This window comes from Myotis daubentonii, chromosome 1 (genome assembly GCF_963259705.1).
Source record: "Myotis daubentonii chromosome 1, mMyoDau2.1, whole genome shotgun sequence".
Classification (NCBI taxonomy): Eukaryota; Metazoa; Chordata; class Mammalia; order Chiroptera; family Vespertilionidae; genus Myotis; species Myotis daubentonii.
This window is the reverse complement of record NC_081840.1, coordinates 175,472,603-175,493,984: the sequence shown is the minus strand read 5'-3', so window position 1 is coordinate 175,493,984 and position 21,382 is coordinate 175,472,603. Positions and strand designations below refer to the sequence as shown.

At 39.1% G+C, this 21,382-nt stretch overlaps 1 protein-coding gene across 4 annotated transcripts in view; it reads right to left on the bottom strand.

The window, feature by feature from the left end:
• Nucleotides 1-18,306: 18,306 nt before the first annotated feature.
• The window catches only part of KLHL8 (kelch like family member 8), a 48,921-nt gene continuing 45,845 nt past the window's right edge, over nt 18,307-21,382 (bottom strand). For all 4 annotated transcript variants that reach the window (XM_059665984.1, XM_059665991.1, XM_059665999.1 and 1 more), the window contains 2 exons: nt 20,807-21,008; nt 18,307-20,349 (listed from right to left, as the gene is read on the bottom strand). In XM_059665984.1, the coding sequence (XP_059521967.1) occupies nt 20,226-20,349; nt 20,807-21,008 (326 nt within the window). In that variant the 3' untranslated portion in view covers nt 18,307-20,225. The remainder of the gene's footprint in view (nt 20,350-20,806; nt 21,009-21,382) is intronic.

Genomic DNA, 21,382 nt, shown 5'->3' with positions numbered 1-21,382 from the left:
GGATATTATAAAGAATGCTTCCACAACCATCCCTGAAGCAAATTACTTAAGCAGATTCAATAATATTTTACCTTATTTATTTAAATGCATGCATGTGTATATTTATGCTGAGTTATGGTTTACCCTAAAAAATTCAGCATGCATTTCCTAGGACATTTTCCAACACAACCACAATACCCTTATGTCATCTAAGAAAATTTCTCAACATCTAATGTTTATAGTCCATATTCAAATTTCTGCAGTTGTCCCCACAAAGGTGTTATACTTTATTTTTTTGAACCAGAATGCAGTCATTGCATGCATTACATTACACTTAGCTGTCTCTTTAATCTAGAACAACAACAAAAACACCTTTTTTTTTTTTTTTTACTACAACACTCTACATCTTGGATTTCTGTGTTTCCCTTTCCCTAAGTGTTCTTTAATTCATTCCTCAATCTCCCGTATTTCCTGCAAACTGGGTTAGGTTGGTTGAGAGATGACCAGAACTCTTGTAAACACAGGCTTTGCCCTGTTCCAACAGCCTTTCACTTAGTGATGTCAGCATGCACAGATAATCCACCCCTTTACCAATCCTCAGCATTGTTTAGAAGAATCGCCCAGCTGACAGGTGGGAAATGATGTCTTCTGATGTTTTCATTTACATTTTTATCTCAGGCACTGAGTACATTTTTTTGGTCAGGTCTGAAGGTACCGTTTGCAGTGCGTGGGTTATGTGGCCAGTACAGTGGCCCACCTTGAGTGCGTGGTGATGTGGGGAAGGCTCTGTTAATGAAGAAAAGGGATGCTGAGCAGTAAGAAGAGTAGATCCTTCCAGACTACTCACCTTTTCCCTTTTGATTTATATATGCGATAGTAACGATGTTGTAAACATTTCTCTCCAAATTACCTTTTGGTTTTCATCATGGCAGTTTTTTAAGTAGGTTGACTTCTACCAGAGTCTGTTTTGATGTCTCAAGCAGGTAAGAGCTGTTTCCCAGACACTGAGTCAGGTTTACTACCACTGAATAACGGCAACTCGGAGGTGAGTAGTAATTTCCTGTTGTGTCCTCAGTTGTTTTATAAGTATTTAGCACTTTTGGAGCCTGAATTATTTAAAGACACTGTCCACTCTTTTCCAGGGTTGTTGGGAACATAATTGTCACAATCTAGGTGGCCTTTAGACCCCCCAGTCCAGTCCAAACAACTTTGAAGCCCAGTGGGCCGTAGCGGCTTAGCCGCTGTGTGGTTGTGGTAGGTAACTAGAATTGTCTGAGAGCAGGACTAGTTCAGTGTTCGTGGTTTCCCTGTTTGAATGTGGCTGGAAGTGAGACACCACGGCTCGGGTAATAAAGACCTGTGCTTGAAGTACTTCCTAAACAGATGATTCCATTTTAGATTTAAAAGATTGTGTGCCTGCTCTGGGTAAGGGCTCTAAATCACCCTTCTCTGTGATGGGGGCCCAGTCTTAACATCTCATCTGCCTTATTTCGTGTGTGGGAGGCAGAAAGAATGATGGGCTTGTGTTTCCACTGCTGAATATTCCTGGAAACTGTCATCTAAGCAACAATACACACACACACACACACACACACACACACACAAGTACATGCGCACACATTTCGACATCTGTGGATACTACTGGACATGGAAAACCAATGGGATGCAACTACATGGGCTTTAGAAAAATGTCTTCAACTCTCCATGTCCATGCTTTTCCATCTTTGTCCTGTAGTCTTCCCAGAAGCCCCTCTCGCAGGTGGACTTGGTACCAGGATTGTAGCTGAGAACATTACAGGCCTCTCACGGGAGCAAGCAAGTGACCTGGTAGCGCAGTTTTGCAGATATTCCCAAGCTACGTACACATGAGAATCATTTTGGAATTTTTATTTTAAATACTGTTTTCAACCTGATTTACAAATAGTTTTGGTTTTAAAAGAATCAAATGACACAAAAGCATATAGAGCAAAAAGTACAAGGGTAAGTCCACTTCATCCCTCCCTCCCCAGAGTTAACAGCCATTTAGTTTTGTGGGTTTTTTATAATGTATTTTTATTGATTTCAGAGAGGAAGCGGGAGGGAGAGAGAGAGACGTCAATGATGAGAATCATCATTTGGCTGCCACCTGCCTCCTACTGGGGATCGAGCCCAAAACCCAGGCATGTGCCCTGACCTACCGGTTCATGGGTCGATGCTTAACCACTGAACCATCCTGTTGGCTAGGCAACAGCCATTAAGTTGGGTGCATCATCTTCAAGAACTTCTTTTGGGCACTTACCCATTGTTCTCTCCTCCTCCTTCCCCCCTTTATTGTCTACATTTTCACACAGTTTTTAACAATTTGAACCTTTTTTTTTAGCCAATCTAAAGGTTTGTAATCCTGTTGCTCTGCAAAGAAACAACTTTGTTTCATTGATTCCTGTTGTTTTTCTATTCATTTTTTCTCTAACCTTTATTCCATCTGCTTGCTGTGAATTTAGCTTGCTCCTCTTCTACTTCCTTAAGATCTAGTTAGGTTATTGATCTGAGATCTTTCTTCTTTCTTCATGTCTGCACTCAAAGTTATAAATAACCCTCTCAGCACTGCTTTCATTGTATCCCATATGTTTTGCTATGCTGTGTTTTCATCGTCATTTGTCTCAAGGTATTTTCAGATTTCCCTTTGGTTGAAAGCAGTGGAAAAGTGCCTTGCAATAGGCTAGTAGGGCTCAGGTTAGGAGGGCCCACGAAACCCAAAGAGCTTGAGACTGTACTATAAGCAGCGTTTCTTTTTCTTTTTGTTTTTTTTTTAAATATTTTATTGATTTTTTACAGAGAGGAAGAGAGAGGGATAGAGAATTAGAAACATCAATGAGAGAGAAACATCGATTAGCTGCCTCCTCCTACACACCCCCTACTGGGGATGTGCCCGCAACCAAGGTACATGCCCTTGACTGGAATTGAACCTGGGACCTTTCAGTCCGCAGGCCAACGCTCTATCCACTGAGCCAAACCGGTTAGGGCAGCAGCGTTTACATAAATTGTAAAAACCCAGGTGTTAGGGAGGGACTACATGTTTGTGTCTCCCCCAAATCCGTATGTGACACCCTAAGCCCCAATAGGATGGTCTTAGAAAGTGTGATCTTTGGGATGTAATTAAGTTTGGATGCGATCATGCAGGTGGAGGCCCCACGATGAGCTTTGTGTCCTTTATAAGGAGAGCCAGAGACTAGACCAGAGTGCTCCCTGCCCAGCCCCCTCCTTCCTCCCCTCCTGGAACCTGACTGTGAGGGCACCTGATCTCGCCCCCCCCCCCCCCCCCCCCAGCCTCCAGGACTGAGAAAGAAATGTCCAATGTTTAAATGCCCAACCAAGGGCACTTCGTTGCAGCAGTTTCCCAAACTAAGCCATCAGGGAAATGTCTTGCCCCCCAGTGTCAAATATAAACATTCTCTTCAGACCATGAAATAGGAAATCAACCAGATATAATAAAAAATATGTTCAAAAGTGTCATCTCCCGACCTAGCCCGTTTGTCTCAGTGGATAGAGCACTGGCCTGCTGACTGAGGGTCCTGGGTTCGATTCTGGACAAGGGCACGTACTTCGGTTGCAGGCTCAATCCCCGGCCCTGGTTGGGGCACGTGTGGGAGGCAATCAATCGATGTGTGTCTCTCTCTGTCTCTCCCCCTCCCTTCCACTCTCTAAAAATCAATGGAAAAATATCCTTGGGTGAGGATTACCAAAAAAACAAGTGCCATCTCCTCCCCGCAAAGACCTCGTGCCTAGAGACATCGGGTGCGTGCTCTGGGGGCTCAGTCTGAGGCAGCTCCGTGATGACTGATGGGAACAAGAAGCAGGAACAAATCCCAAATAATCTAAAGCTACACCTAAAGAAACGAGAAAAAGAGGAATAATCAAAACCCAAAGTAAGTGGAAGGAAAGATGAATTAAACTAAGCTGGCTCCTTGAAAGAAAACTGACAAGCCTTTAGCAAGCCTTATCAAGCAAAAAAGGAAACATAAAATCAAAAGAGGAGAGATCACAATAACAGGAACACAAAAAATCACTAAAGAATACTATGAGTTATATGCCAGCAAACTGGACAATCTGGAAGAAATGGATGAATTTCTGGAAACACACAACCTTCCAAGACTAAACTAGCAAGAAACTGAGAATCTGAACAAATTACTAGCAATGAAATTGAAACTAACCAAAACCCATAGACACAGACAAGTACGGTGATGGCTGGGGGTGGGGCCGAGTGGAGGTGGGCAAGGGGGGAAAACGGGAAATCTGTACATAATGTAAACAATTAAGTTAAAAAAAAAACTCACAACAAACTAAAACCCAGGACCAGATGGCTTCACAGGTGAATTCTACCACAAACATTTAAAGAGGAATTAGTACCTATCCTCAAACTATTCCAAAAAGTTGAAAAGGAAGGAACACTTCCAACCCATTCTGTGAGACCAGCAAAACCCTGATATAAAAACCAGACAGAGAACATCACAAAAAAGAATTATAGGCTGTTATCCCTAATGAGCATAAATACCAATATCTAAAAAAATACTAGCAAACAGAATTCAACGGTACATTAAAAGGATTATACACCATGATCAAGTGGGATTTATAACAGGGATGCAAATGTGGTTCAACATCTGCAAAACTCTGTGATTCAACAAAACAGGATAAAATTTATATGATTAGCTCAATAGATACAGAAAAAGCATTTGACAAAATTCAACATCCATTTATGATTTTAAAAACTTTCAACAAAATAGGTATAGAAGGAACTTAATCTTGACTTGATAAAGGCTACATATGCATGACAAGCCCATGGCTAGCATACTCAATAGTGAGAAGCTGAAAGATTTCCCACCAGATCAGGAACTAGACAGAATGCCCACTCTCACCACTATTGTTCAATATAGTATTGGAAGTCTTAGAAGATTCAGATAAATAAAAGAAGTAAAAAGCACTCAAATTGGAAAGAAGTAAAACTATTTGCAGATGACATGATACTATATATAGACAACCCTAAAGAATCCACCAAAAATAGAATAAAAGAACTCAGAAGGAGCAGTAAGAAGCAGTATACTCAGTAAGTAGCAGTATATGAAAGTACAGAAATCTCTCATGTTCTTATACACTAATAACTAATATTCAGAAAAAGATTTTAAGAAAATACCATTTACAATTACACCAAAAAAGAATAAAATACCTAGGAATAAATTTAACCAAGGAGGCAAAAGACATGTACTCTGAAAACTATAAGACACTGAAGACGCATATAAATGGATGGATATGCCATGCTCATGAGGAGGAATTAGAAGGGTTTTATAAAACGGAACTGGAGAAGTCCTGAGACTCTGCAGTCACTGGTTGAAACTGAATGGGGTGGGGTCCTTGTCTGATGCTGCCTAACACGATGTCCTGTAGGTCTTCTCCACTCCCCCATTCGAACCAAGATACGAGCTCACCTCTAGTGATGCTGAAACTGACAGCTTTTTTTTTCTTATTTGTATTATTTTTATGAGGCATGTATTATTTAATAAATAAAAGTTCAATAAAATCAAAATTTAGTGTGATAAACCTTTCAAGAAAATAGATAAAACAAAATTTTTAAAGTCATGAACAAGGTAAACTTTAAAGGTTAAATTCTCAGATAGACAAAGTTAAAATAGACAACAGCATGACTTCCCCAGGGTCCTCCTCTAAGTTGGTGAGTAGAGGGTTAAGACAAAACCTTAGCTCAGAAGCTGCTGACTTGGCAAGCTGACGCTTGTCACTTTGACAACAGTGCAGACAACACAACCAATCAGAAAGCAAAACAGCAATCACCTGCTACCTTGTGCGAGTCACCTGAATGTGTGGTGCTACAAAGGAAGGCGTTGGAATTTCTGCTGTCCTCAAGTCTAAGTAGTAAAAATATTAGCAATCTAACATTTCCCTGTTAACTATGACATGTTAGATACACAGAACTTTCTAAAAAGACCACCCTCTTTTACAATTATCATCTGGGACAGGGAGGAGGGGCTCTAAGCATTTGTTACCATCCATTGTTCCAAACAAATATATAACATTGTCTTCAAATCTGTTCGCAGAACTGGCCAGCAAGCATGCACTCCCCACTTACTTTAAGGTAGTGTTTCTGAGAAGAGGTAAACAATACTGTCCATTTACATAACTTACAGACTTGCTTCCAAAACAGGATAAAATTTGTCCCTATTAAATAATTCCAATATCTTCCTAAATTGTTTTGGCAACAATGGCAAAATCACTGGATTAATCAAAATCTCTTCCTATTCCTTAAAAAGCAATGTTATAGCAACAGTTAAAAAGTTCTGATACATGTTAAAAATTATTTTAATCTTAGAATAATTCCGTTTCCCCTCTTCAGACCCCATGCTTATCCTGAAGTTGAATAAACTTTCTCCTATCCAAACCTTATACCTCTTTATCCACCTTGATTGCTGGCAAGTGGATGGAACCATATTTGCCATGGAGTAGAGTTGCTGTGCACCAAAGTGTCATAGAGATGGCTGGTTCGGCCTTCTGCCTCTGGCCCCCACGTGACTGGAGCCGTCAATCAGCCATGGTCAGGTCCATCCTTCATGCTTTCTGCTATTGTGCTCACGCATTTGCGTGTGTGCGCATATGTATTTGTGTGTGGGGGGGTACATACACATATGCACATGATCATTTTATAGACATATGTCAGGACGGTAAGCGCACTGCACTGACACAGGAAGTCAGGAAAACTTCACACATGTACATTATCTCCACTTTCTAAAAAAGAAGTGAGATATCCTGTTTAAAGCAAAACTTGTAAATTCTTACTTTAAACCATTAAATATTTGATTTCACCACCCAGTTTCCTGAAGCCACATCTCTTTTGCTTCCTTAAGTAGCAAACCCCTGGCCGGATTCCTTCCTGAGCTCCTGTTCATCAGCATTTCTCATGTGTACGGTGCTCTCTGCTTGCAACAGATCCCGGGGGCCACTGAGAGCCGTTCTCCTAAATTCTTACCTCTTTCCAGGTATCTTCACAAAGTGTTAGCTCAGAACACCAAAGAGCTACCAGACCTCCCACGTGTATGCAGTTCATTAAAAAAAGACTTTACATCCAATTCCACTGCAAAGAACTATTTCCTCCTCTGGTTCTGCTTTGAAAGGATGTAGTAGTTTGAGTGAACACAGCTGTCTCTGGCCTTTTCCTCCCTTTCTTCACAGGCATGAGCCCCTCCGCAGGTGTAAACCCTGACACCCCAAGATCTAAGCGCATGAGGTGGATGAGATCTGAGGCACAAAAGCTTAGTTTGGACTCTAATGCCCCTTCAGGGATTCAATAAAAGCCATGGCGAACACGCCAGCCCCTGCAGGTTATTACGGTGGGAATAAGGAAAACATTTAAAACCGGACCTCAAATTGCACTCCGTGCGCTAACCAGTGCAGGCACAACGGGAAACGAATGTAAATTTTAACAAGTTTTAGCTTTAGGCTTCTCATTAGTGCCCTTATTCCAAGTGTAATGTGCAGAATGCACCACTAGAGAGCAACCATTCCTGTAGGGCAATGGTTCTCAACCTTCCTAATGCCGCGACCCTTTAATACAGCTCCTCATGTTGTGGTGACCCCCAACCATAAAATTATTTTCGTTGCTACTTCATAACTGTAATGTTGCTACTGTTATGAATCATAATGTAAATATCTGATATGCAGGATGTATTTTCATTGTTACAAATGGAACATAATTAAAGCATAGTGATTAATCACAAAAACAATATGTAATTATATGTTTTCCGATGGTCTTAGGTGACCCCTGTGAAAGGGTCGTTCGACCCCCAAAGGGTCTCGACCCACAGGTTGGCGACCCACAGGTTGAGAACCGCTGCTTTAGGGGGGAAAAAAAAGTACTGCAGGAAATACGATTTAACTACAGTAAGATATCACTTCACACCCAGGAGAAAGGCTATAGTCAAAGGAAAAGAAGGAAGCGTTGGAGAGAATAAGAAACCAAAAACCTCCTAGTGTATCAATAGGACTATAATAAAGATAGCCACTGTGGATAACTTTGGTGTTTTCTTTAAAAGTCTGTTACAACCCAGCAACTCCACTTGTACCGACCTACCCAAGATAAATGAAAACATGTTCACGTTAAGACATGTTCATGAACATTCATGGCAGCATAACAGTCCCAAACTGGACACAGTCCAAGTGACCACCTGGTGAATGAATAAACAAAATGTGGTTCATGCATGCACTGGAATACTATTCGGCCATAAAAATGCTACAGTATAGATGAAAATGAACCTCAAAACATTCTGCTAAATCTTTTGCAGCCAGATGCAAAAGATGAGAGTATGATTTCACTTATGAAATACCCAGAAAAGGCACGTTTATAGGAAGAAAGCACATTGATGGTTGCAGGGAGGGGAGAAGTGGACTAGAAGGGCTAGAAGGGCTCCTGAGAAGGCTGAAGGGAGGATGAAAATGTCCGAAATCTGGATTATCGTGATGTTGGCACAACTCTGCAAGTTTACTAAATCATGAACTGTACACACAGTGAGTGAATTTCATATAAATTACACCTCAAAATTAAGATGACTTCCAAGTGAGCACACCAAGCTAGAACTGCATGAGAAGTGCTGAGGAATGAAGTGAAACAAAGAGAACGGCAGCCCTGTGCTAGAATGTCACACAAATAGCCACTGTGTCTTTCAGGCCCAGCTCTGGTTTCCAGGCAGGAAAAAGGATCATTGTTTGCAGACGAATAGGGGGAAATCGGGGAGTTTATGGTCAGGTAAAAATGTTATTACTTTTGGCCAGAGGCCAAAAAAGAAACTTTTTTTTTTTTTAAGAAAGGTTGCAAAGTTTCAAGCAAGCAATTCTTTTCTGAACCTTCATTGGTATATGGGAGTCATATTTATGAAGGGATTAATAACACACCAATGTGCCAAGGACTGTGTGTATAAAATAACTGATACTTGAGACATTGAGGGTAGGAGTGATTGACACACCTATGCCAAGTGATCTTACATTTCATGAATTATCCTTTTATAAACTCCTAAATTTACTCAAGGTTTCAAGTATGAGAAATATCTGGGACCATTCTGCTAAGGTCTGCTAAGACACTCAGTTTACAGAGGGGTCTTTTAGTACTTAAGAGAAAGGAAGGTGAACGTTAAGATAAAACTGCCTCCCTCCCCCGCCCCACCCCTTTATGGCTCTGTTCAGCGGTTCTCAACCTGTGGGTCTTGACCCTTTGGGGGTCGAACGACCCTTTCACAGGGGTCACCTAAGACCATCGGAAAACATATAATTACATATTGTTTTTGTGATTAATCACTATGCTTTAATTATGTTCCATTTGTAACAATGAAAATACATCCTGCATATCAGATATTTACATTACGATTCACAACAGTAGTAAATCACAGTTATGAAGTAGCAACGAAAATAATTTTATGGTTGGGGGTCACCACAACATGAGGAACTGTATTAAAGGGTCGCAGCATTAGGAAGGTTGAGAACCACAGCTCTAGATGGTAGTAGCAATGTTCTGCTCTTGGGCTTATGAAAGACTAGGTAATATGAAGGGCTGTCCTATTAATTACTATTAGTTCTTGGATAAACGTTAAGACATTTTTAAAATGCTTTACTGAGTTCTTGGGAAAACAAGGACACCTCCAAGGCTAATTATATATAAGCTGGAACCTGAGCAGGAGTGGTAGGTAAACAGAAGCGCCATGGTTGCTCTGAGAACAACGCCGTTACAGCACTGGACCCGCAGTGAGGGCCAGGAGTCAAACCTGAGCACCTGAATGAGGCCAGAAGGGCTGAAATGTCCCAGGGGCAGTTGTTGGCCTGCAGAAGCACGTGCCGGACCTCTCACAGGGAACATGCCACCTTGGAACCTCTGGGTTCCCACAGGTTCCACTAAGTATGAGTTTACAAAATAAAATCACCAAACTCAGGGAAAACATTCAGAGGCAATACATAGATTTACACCAGGGGTGGGAAAACTTTTTGACTCGAGGGCCACAATGGGTTCTTAAACTGGACCGGAGGGCCGGAACAAAAGCATGGATGGAGTGTTTGTGTGAACTAATATAAATTCAAAGTAAACATCACTACATAAAAGGGTACGGTCTTTTATTTCAATAGTTTTATTCATTTCAAACGGGCCGGATCCGGCCCACGGGCCGTAGTTTGCCCACGGCTGATTTAGACTCCCAAAGACAAGATACTGGATTTATCAGCCACTGGATATAAAGTATAATGAATATGCCCAAAGAATGAAGGAGATACAAACAACAAGAATTAAGAAAAGGAATCTATCAAATGACCAACCTTATCTAAAAGAAAATGAAATAGGACTTTTGGAAATGAAAAACAGTAAATGAAATAGAAATTTCAATGATTTAACAGCAGATTACACATAAATAAAGTGAAATTTAGTAAATAGAAAGATCAAGTCCCAGAAAAAGAGAACAAAAGTAATGTTCAAAGAGTCCATGGCAGAAAATTTCAGAGCAGAGAACATTACAAATATAAGAAGTACAATGTATACCAGGAGGATAACTACAAAGACACATCTAGATGGCCTCACAGTGAAACCACAGACCAGAACAGGCAGGGAGATAAAAGCAGCAGAGAGAAAAAGGAAATCATCCCAGAGAAAGCAGCTGCATTGAAATACAAAGGAAATGGTGACAATGAAATAATTTCAAAATATTGAGAGAAAACTAACTAGAACTAGTTAAACTATCAAGTACAATTATCAAAAATAACAGTAAATGCTGTGGTCTCAAAATATGCTGAGTAAACATTAAAAGCATTCTTACCATGCACACGAAGATAATTATGAAATGATGAGCTAATTAACTTGATTGTAATAATCAGTTCACAAGGTATTCATGTCAAATAATCACATTGTACACTTTAAACATATACAGTTTTGTCAATTATACTTTCATAAAGCTGAAAAAATTTTAAATATAAAAAAGAATGACAGTAACACAAGGACATTTTCAGATATAAATGTAACTCACCATATTACCAGATCAAAGTAGAAAAACCATGTTTACCTCAAGATGAAAAAAAGCATTTTATAAAATTCAACCCCTATAATAAAAGCCTAGCAAATTAAAAACAGAAGGAAATGTCCTTGCCCTGATTAAGAGTAGCAAAACCTCATAAGATTCAATATTGCATAGCTGTCGCTCTAGAGAATCTATATGTTAAGTGTGAATCTATTTGGTGTGTATTTTTTTTAAATCTCCTGAAGTTACTCTTTCCTCAAAGAAACTGATAAACTAATTCTAATAAAGAAAGAGCAAAGAATCAAGACCACTCCTTAAGAAAAATAAGGAAGACTTGCTCTTCCAGGTTTCAAGACCTTTAATCACATTATAGCAATTAATTACCCCTTCGTTAGACAAATTGACCAATGGAACAGAACAGAAAGTCCCCAAACAGATGTTTGTGTGGAAATTGGCTATCTAGGTAAGTCCCCGAGGAAAGGATGAATTAGTCACTAAATAGTAGGAATAAAATTGATTTATCTATATAATTAAATTGTATTTTTCCTATCTCACACTTACACCAATCAGTTCCAGGTGGACTAAGACTTATATGACTTTCTGACGTTTTTTTGTGTCTCTGTGTTTTATTGAATAACATACAGCTCACTGAGGTATCACAAAATAAGCACTGTATAATCCCCACCCATTGAAGAAAAAAATGTTACCTGCTTCCGGCAGAAGCACTCTGATTCCTAACCAGTCCTTTCTCTCCTCCCCAAAGTTAACCATCTCCAAAATGTTCTAATATACTGGATTAGTTTTGTTCGTTTTATAAGCTTTGTATAAATTGATTCACTCATAAGGTACTACTTATATTTCTGGGTTATTTTGCTCAATATTACATTTGTGAGGTTCCTCCATATTTTGTGTAGCAATACTTCATGTTCCTGGTTGCATAGTATTTAACAATCTATACTAATAAAAGGGTAATATGCTAATTAGACCGGACATCCTTCTGGATGTCCTTCTGGACAAAAGCCACAGTGGCGGGGGCCTAGGCAGAGGTGGTTAGGGGCAACCAGGCCAGCAGGGGAGGGCAGTTAAGGGCAATCAGGCAAGCAGGCAGGCGAGTGGTTAGGAGCCGGTGGTCCCAGATTACGAGAGGGATGTCTGACAGCCGGTTTAGGCCCGATTGGGCCTAAACCAGCAGTCAGTCATCCCCTGAGGGATCCCGGATTGGAGAGGGTGCAGGCTGGGCTGAGGGACACCCCCCGCCCCCAGGCATGAATTTTGTGCACTGGGCCTCTAGTTTTTTATATTGAGGGAAATCTGAGTTAGTACTATGATTGGTGCATAGGTGTATGCATTGCTATTGAGTATATACTGAGATAAGAATTGCTGGAGCACAGATTCTATTTATGACTTTCTGACTTTTAGAAGAGACGGTAAGAAATTTCTTAAGACAAAAGAAGAATTACATTTGAATATGTTAAAATTAACTTTTCTTACAAAAAAAAAAAAGATAATCCACAAGCCACAAACTGGACAAAGATATGTGCAATAAAAATAAATGGAAATATTAGTATACTATAATGAAGAACTCAAGTATATACAAAAAAACAACAACAGAAAAATGGACAAAAGACATCAAGAAGTATTTCACAAAAGAAACAGGAGTAATAATCATGGAAATATGTTCAACCACTAAGTAAAAAACAAGTTAAAACCACAATAAAATATCACTTTATACCTACCAGATTAGCAAGAATCAGGTCTACAATAGCAAGTAAATGATAAAACATATTGTAAACTGGAATACCATTTTGGAAAATCTTTGCATTACTTATAAAACTGATATAAAGCTGACCAGGCACATAAACCAACTCTACTTCTAGGTATATACTCTAAAAAAAACTCTTGCACATATGAAATATGAATGTTTCATATGTTTTTGCTTTCATAAAAGCAAAAAGGAAAACTATATGCAACATAAATTGAAGCTTTACCCCTAAGCGACACTTACACTAGCATCGCCCTCATCTCCTCCCAGCTGCCATCAAGATCATCTACCAGGACCTCATCAGTCAAAAGAGATATTCTTCCATATCTACCGGATCTGGGTCATTACACGTGGGCTGTGCCTGGAGGTGGAGAAGATGGTCAGTAGGACAGAGGGTAACATTGATGACGGTCATTGGTGGAAATGCCTCCACCGAAGGCCCCAAGGACGAAGGTACCGAAAGCAGTCATCACTGGTGTTGATACTGTCATGAACCATCATTTGCAGGAAACCAGCTTCACAAAAGAAGCGAACAGGAAGCACATCAAAGATGACACGAAATCAAAGGGAAACGTAAAGAACAGAAACAGCAGGAGCAAAGCCACTCATGCTTTCCATCCACACACCAGGCACAACAAACGGGTGGGTGGGGTCTTGAGCTCTTCATTTACTTTTGCCTTAAGTGGAAGCATTGTTTTTAAGGAAAAAGATGCCATGTAGGTTGTCTAAAAATAAAATCATATGAACTAATTTGAGAGAATGCCTCTCAGTTTAATACATTACTTAAATGTATCCTGTATAGTGTTCCTGGAGAAACTCGAACCTGGTTATACACCACTACAATAAAGCATAAGACAGTCTTCAGATAACTTCTACAATGAAAACTACTGCTGGGACTGGAATATAAAAAGACAAGGACCAAAAGTCTGAATTCTGGGTTGAAGTGAAGGAAAAGACCATGCTCCAAGCAGAGCCAACATTCGAAGTGGATTCCTTAGACATTCTATCACCTACAAATGGAAGTAGTTAACTGGGAGAGATTTCTAAAGAATAAACAGAGACTAATACAGTTGGGGGGTGGAGGTTACAAAAATGAATCTGTTGAATGAAAAGATCAAATTACGTAAGACTATATAACGGTATACTATCTTTTAAAAAGCTCACCAACAAAAGTAAACATTAGGCTGCTTAGGGATACATGTACAAAAACAAAAGGAAAATGCAAAGGAATGACTGATTCGGGATATTTACCTCTCAGGGAGAAGGGTAGGCTGGGAATTGGAATTGAGAAGGAACACTTAATATAGTGGGTATATAGGTTTTTTTTAGTATACTTGATAACTTCCATGTTGCATATATTTTTATATATGTACCAAATATACATATAGAAAGACAATGACAGTGGCTACCAGAGGCAGGTGTAGGGAGTGGGTGAAATGGGTGAAAGAAGTAAAATGTACAGCACTGGGACTACAGTTAATAATATATGTTTGAAGGTTGCTATGGGTGGTGATGGAGGTTTAATTAGACTTATTGCTGTGATCACTTCACAATATACACATATATTGAAACATTACGCTGTATACCTGAAACTAATATAATGTTATATATCAATAACATCTCAATTAAAGTGACCAAAAAAAGAAGAAATACAGTGACCAGAAATACTTTTATACTGCTAAGCAGAAACTGTGAAAACAAAGAAACTGTGAAAAAGAAAGTCATCTTCCCTTAAATGTATATATATACTACATTGTGAAAAAGGGGGTAGTTGGTCCTCGGCTGGTATGGCTCAGTGGTTGAGCATCGACCTAGGAACCAAGAGGTCACCGGTTCAATTCCCAGTCAGAGCACATACCTGGACTGTGGTCTTGACCCCCAGTAGGGGGCGTGCAGGAGACAGCTGAATCTCTCTCATCAATGTTTCTATCTTTCTATCCCTCTCTCTTCCCCTCTCTCTAAAAATCACTAAAAACATATTTTCAGCCATAAATTGATTAGTCAACCACTGATTAGTTGTGGATTTTTAACTACTCAACATCTTTGAATCTATTTTTTAACTGTAAAATGCAGAATTATTGTGAGATTAAGTAACGTTATAATATTTAAAACGTTATTATAAAGAGACTGGTACAGACTACACACTTAGAAATTATACTTATTAATACTTCCCATGACTATTATTTAAGTGTAAGAAATCCCTTATATTCTTCTATTTTTAGTAATCCCTTATAAAGAATTTGTTCAGGTAGAGTGAATTTAGGCTCAACCATTAAGATAATGGTACAGTGATTTGTTAAAAAATCACTAAGACACTCAACAAAAACCACCAGAATTTTTACATTCAAATAAGGTTTCCCCTCAAAGAAGCTATATACTTCCTTCTTTGAAGTTTCTATTGCTCAGGGTAATTTTAGTAATCTTCCACTAAAACTGTTTAAAAAAATAATTTTTCCCAGGGGAGGAAAGCACTCTTTGAGGATAGATTTCACCTGTGATAAGCATAAAATATTTTGAACCAAGTCTGATAAATAAAGTACACATAGCAATAATCAAGTTAAAATCCTGCTCAAAATTAACATAGGACTATCATGAGACCAGTTCTCTTCGATGACTTACAAATGGACTCTTCAGGCTATTTTTTCAAAGAGGAGTTTCAGAAAAGTTTTTAGCAATGGCACATAGCTAAAAAACAAAACAAAACAAAGCAACAAAATTATAGCTTCACGAGGTTACTAGTCAGAAGGGCAACGTTATCTTAATACATAAAGAATCTCATTTCTATATAGTACAAGTCTGCAACTGTGGAGAGAATTGCTTAATCAGTCACTAGGGTTAGTGAAACCACTTACATCAGTTACCTTAAACTTTTGTAAGGGTAACAAAAATCTTCCTATTTTCAGTTAAACAGAGAGGTCCTTTTTATGAGAAAAATATTACAGCCAACCTACTAAATTGATTTGTATTTGAGAGATGAAGAATAATTACACCATCCTATGTAGTAAAACCCTAATATGCAAATTGACGGGACGGCGGAATGACCAATCGCTATGACACGCACTAACCATCAGGGGGCAGATGCTCAACACGGGAGCTACCCCCTGGTGGTCAGTGTGCTCCCACAGGGGGAGCACTGCTTAACCAGAAGCCAGGCTCATAGCTGGCGAGCGCAGCGGAGGTGGTGGGAGCCTCTCCCACCTCCGCTGCAGGCAGGCGGTAAGGAGCGGGTGGGTCCTGGACTGCGAGAGCCCTGGACTGCAAGAGGGATGTCTGACTGCCGGCCTAGGCCTGAGGGGGATTAGACCTAAGCCGGCAGGCAGACATCTCCCGAGGGGGTGCAGGCTGGGCTGAGGGACCTCCACCTCCCAGTGCACAAATTTTGTGTACTAGGCCTCTAGTTTTTTATAAGATTCTATAAAAGGAATCAAACAATGAGAAGCAAAGTTATATCAACCTTAGAGAAAGTTATATTCATAATAGATACATGCAATATATTTAATCCATAAATAACACTGATATGACTCCAACTGTTTTATCTCACTACTTTATAGTGTATATAATTTATTATTTTTATTTGCTCTGGAGTATTGCTGCACAAATTTTTATATGGTTTTAAGAAAATACTAAATTGAAGGTTCTTTTCTGTTAATCCTCACCCAAGGATATTTTTTTCTATTGATTTTTAGAGGGAATGGAAGGGAGTGAGAGTGGGGGAGAAAGAGATAAAGAGACAGAGAGAGAGATATCGATGTGAGAGACATATCAATTGGTTGTCTCTTGCATTCACCATGACCGGGTCCGAGGATTGAACCTGAAACCCAAGTATGGGCCCTTGACTGGAAATCGAACCCAAGACCCTTTTGTACATGGGCCGGCGCTCTTACATTGAGCCACACCGGCCAGACCTTATAAGTTTTATTGCCACTTACAACTCCACATTAAGGGGGAAAAAAGAGACAGAGCCAGTGACATCCCAATAATAATTCTTTAAAAGTCTGATGAGAAATCACAGAAAACATTCTTAACTGATAATACATGAATTAGATTCTAAATGCATTCTCTCTACCATATAACAAATAGCAAACAAAAGGACAAAAAAAATTTTCACATTTACCATTTGTAAGAGTAGTTTATGCAGCTTCAACCTTTTTACTAAGCATTTACTAAGCTCTTTACTAAACATTTAACAGCATTTTAAGTTCAAAATACATTTGGGAACTAAAACAATGAATAATACTCCTTAGAGGGGATACAAAATTTATTGAAACATTTAAAAAATAATTAGTTACACAGAATAGAGTGAATTTAGTCAAAAACAATATCAAGTAATTTGTTCTTAAAGTGGCAGTGCAATATAGTAAAGCAGTGGTTTTAACGACTAGAAACATATCTTGAAGAAATAATATGCAAATTTTCAGTTTTCCATTTACAATTTCAAAATTTAGCTCTATTTTATATCACTTTTTGGTAGGCGCTATTAACATCTGAGGTTAAAGTAACAGGCCTCATAATTAAGGAGTCACCTTTGAATATTTCATCTCTTTATACCTATGAATATAATCATCTTTCAACTCCATGATTCCTTCAGCCTGATCCTCACTTCATATCTCAAAGATTTGTGTGTTTAATTAAAGAGACTGTGTATGTTTACTCCACTATTTATTTTTTCATACAACAGTCAGGTCCTTCAAGGCTATGCTGACTGCCACACACAAAGGAACAGCCAGCCACATGTCCCCCACACTTCACCTGACTTCTCTCATGAATAGTTCATATTTTATGGCTAGCTGGGGTACCAACTTAGTATGTTAGGTGACTACTGTTTAATAAAAAACAGAGTTGGAAATGTAACATCTTTGTGTTCCTTATTCTCTATACATATGACAAAGGTAGAATTGTTCGAGAAAAAAACATTTTAAATAATCTTGGGAATAAGATCAAATCCCCTTCACCACAAAATAAACAAAACCAACATACCAGTAACCAGAGCTAGACAATCCACAAAACCAACTACAAGAACTACAAGAACACTATTATATGAGAAATGCCGTGGAAGTCAGGTTTTGAGATAGTAAGTGCTGTAGAGTTCAACATTTGGGGGACTGAATGAAATACGGTTATCTATATATATAAAAGCTTAAGTGACCGTTACGACCAGTCACTATGATATGCACTGAACATCAGGGGGCAGAAGCTCAATGCAGGAGCTGCTCCCTGGTGGTCAGTGTGCTCCCACAGCCAACCTCCTGTGGCCCAGGCTGGCCAACCTCCCATGGTCCCTCTCCCTGGCCACCTGGCAATCCTGACTGGGCAAGACGGCCCTGATCACCAGCCAGGCCGAGGAACCCCACCCGTGCACGAATCCGTGCACCGGGCCTCTAGTAGTTGTATAAGAGAACACTGGTTCAGATCCAGCAATGACATGTGAACTTGCCCATAGACTGACAGGAAAAAACAGAATAATCTGGGAACTTTAAAATCTGCTTCATGAAAGACTTCTGCTAGCCTGTGTCCTCTTACAATTTTTTCTTTTTCGGGGAGGGGGTGGGGGCGCGTTCATTATACCCAATAGGCAATGGCTTTGTTATGTGGCTTTTTGATCTACTGCACTGACAGCCCAGGTTGCCATTTTTTTAAAAATCTTCACCTGAAGACATTTTTCCATTGATTTTTCAGAGAGAGTAAAAAGGATGGGGGTTGGGGGAGGGTAGAGAGAGAGAGAAGCATCAAAGTGAGAGAGACACATCAACCAGGTCTGGGGAGCAAACCCATAACCCAGATATGTGCCCTTGACCAGGAATTGAACCCGTGACCCTTTGGTCTGCAGGCGGACACTCTAACCAGCTAGGGCCAGGTTGCCTTTTAATGAGGACCGACAGAGCTACTAGGCAATGAACTTCAGGGCTGGCTAGATGGGGTTAGGGCTCTTACTGCCCTGTTTCCTTGTGAACCAGATGACTGATCAGCAGTGAATTATACTGAATTCTAAGGCATGACTTTAGGAAATCCTAGAAGAAAAGTACCAAACTGCATTCAAATAAAAAATATTCCTCATATATATTTATAAAAATATATACATATAATGAATAGGCCATTTTACAATTCTGGTTTAAACCATGAAGACCTGTTAAATTAGTAGGTGTAAGAATATCCTGGCTCAAATTAATGTACAGAAATCTTTCCAATTAAAGTTAAATAAATATACCGAAGGGAATTAAATAAAACAGAAAAAAAATGTAGTTTCAATCTTTCTCTGTTTTTAACCAACAATATCTTTTATTGGTAATGATGGACTTGAACTAATCAGTTAACTACTGTCTATATAGGATATATATATAAAAATGCATTCATTTTCTGATAATAAATTAATCCAGATTCTGTACAGTTACAAACACCAGGATGGTGGCAAATAGCAAAATAAAAAGTTCAAAATCAAATGATTAAATAAAAAAAAGAGTGTTGAACATATTCTCAGGCTCCCTCATTGGGGAGTCACATAGCGGTGCCATTCCTTAAGGTCTATTGACTGGGCACTAGAATAACATCAACTCAAAAGCCTTCCTCTAGCATTTACTCTGGTTCAATTTTTGCTCATTATGAAGAAATTTCTTTTTTTGTATGAGATGAAAAAATAAAAGTATACATTCATTCAGATGGAATCAGTTCACTGGGTCTTTGGTGTCCTAACAATTCAAACTGAAATAAGATCTTACAATACTCCTATAAGCTTTGAGCCAAGTGGCATGAGGAGATCAAACATTTGTTTCTACTTCTGTAAATATTCAAAAAAATTGAGAAATCAACACCCAGAAAAAAGCAAGGCATAAATTCATCAGCACCGAGTAGAACTGCTCTTCAAAAGGTCCCTTCCAGGACTTGTATGCATGCATATAAGCCAAACCAATGGACATGGACAATAGGGGGATGAGAACATGAGGGGGGGGGGGTTAATGGGGGGATAAGGACACATTTGTAATACCTTAACTAATAAAGAATTTTTAAAAAAAAAAAAAAGGTCTCTTCCGTGTCCTGATGTCCTGGTGTTGATGAACAGAGTCTAATCTCTCCTCTAGGAAAAGCCCACTGCCTAAGGTTAATACCTTTAGGCCAAAAAAAAAAAAAGTAAAACTCAGCAAATGACTTACTTTCGTCCACACTTTTTTAAATAGGGATTTCAACATCTGGCACTACTTTAAACATTTTTCAGGGAAAGTATGGTTTCAGGTTAGAATGTCTTTCTTCCCTGCTCAATTATTTGCTAGAGTGGAAAGTATCAAATTTAACATTACTAATAATTCTTTAGCTACTATCCCAAAAGTTGTACTTCGTCATAATACAACAGTTTACATTTCATTAAAACTCTAGCAGTAGTTAAAACTGTTCAAAGAGGGTCATACAAAATCCTGGTCATTTTTCCTGACTATCAGATATGATGAAATTGTTGATGACTGGAACTCAAATCACATGCAGTCAACCACATTATTGGATCCATGACCTACATCTCGAATTTGGCTAGTTAAACAGGCACACACAGCTACACCTGCTCCAGCTCTGCAATGAGACACAGATCCAACAAGCTCCCACCTGAAATGAGAGAGGAGAAAGAATGTTTTTGTTTTTTTTTTAAAAAAATACGTTTTTATTGATTTTAGAGAGGAAGGAAGAAGGAGAGATAGAAACATCAATGATGACAGACAATCATTGATTGGCTACCTCCTGCACGCCCCCCACTTGGGATCGAGCCCATAACCAAGGCATGTGCCCTTGACCAGAACTGAACCTGGGATCCTTCAGTCCGCAGGTCAATGCTCTATCCACTGAGCCAAACTGGCTAGGGCGAAAGAATGTTATCTTAAAAGAAAGCATGATTTACTTTATACAAAACTGCCTATCATGGGACTGGTTTTGAAAGACACCAAGCTTCCTAAGGGAGACAAGATATCCCAAATGCTTTATATTAACCCCATGTGGCAGCATTTTAGCACCATGAAATAATCAGTTACTGGAAGATCCCATTAAAGTGTAGAGAAAACAAAGTTACCTATTCAGCACTGGATCAAATGCTTCCACTGTATTTAAGTATGCATTGCCATTATGACCACCAACTGCAAAGATTTTGCCCATCACTGTTGCGATCCCCACTCCACCCCTGGGAGTGGTAAGTGCTGCTACATAATCCCACTTGTTGCTTCGAGGGTCATACCGCTCAACCGAACTCAGAGGAGAATTATCATCAAAACCACCTATATGAAGGAAAAAATTTTAACAGCATTAAATTTCATAGAAATTACTGCTAAGTCTTAATTCAATAGCTTCTACAAAACAAATCTTTTTAGGAAACAGAGAAAATAAGAAAAAAATTCATCTCAAAATCTATTACCACTCCCAACTTCTGTTAAGACATATTTTCTATAAGTCAAGATAAATGAAATTGTATTTTACCTTAATACTAGGATTGAAAATCTTAAAGTAAGAAAAATTGGAATCCCTGTATCTAAGCAGAGAACATAAAAGCAAAAAAACACACAGACATTTATATAATTTTCCCTTAGCTTCCTAGGGGCAAGCAAGACAGCACCGGGATTCCCTTCTGTGTGTACACATGTGCATTATATTT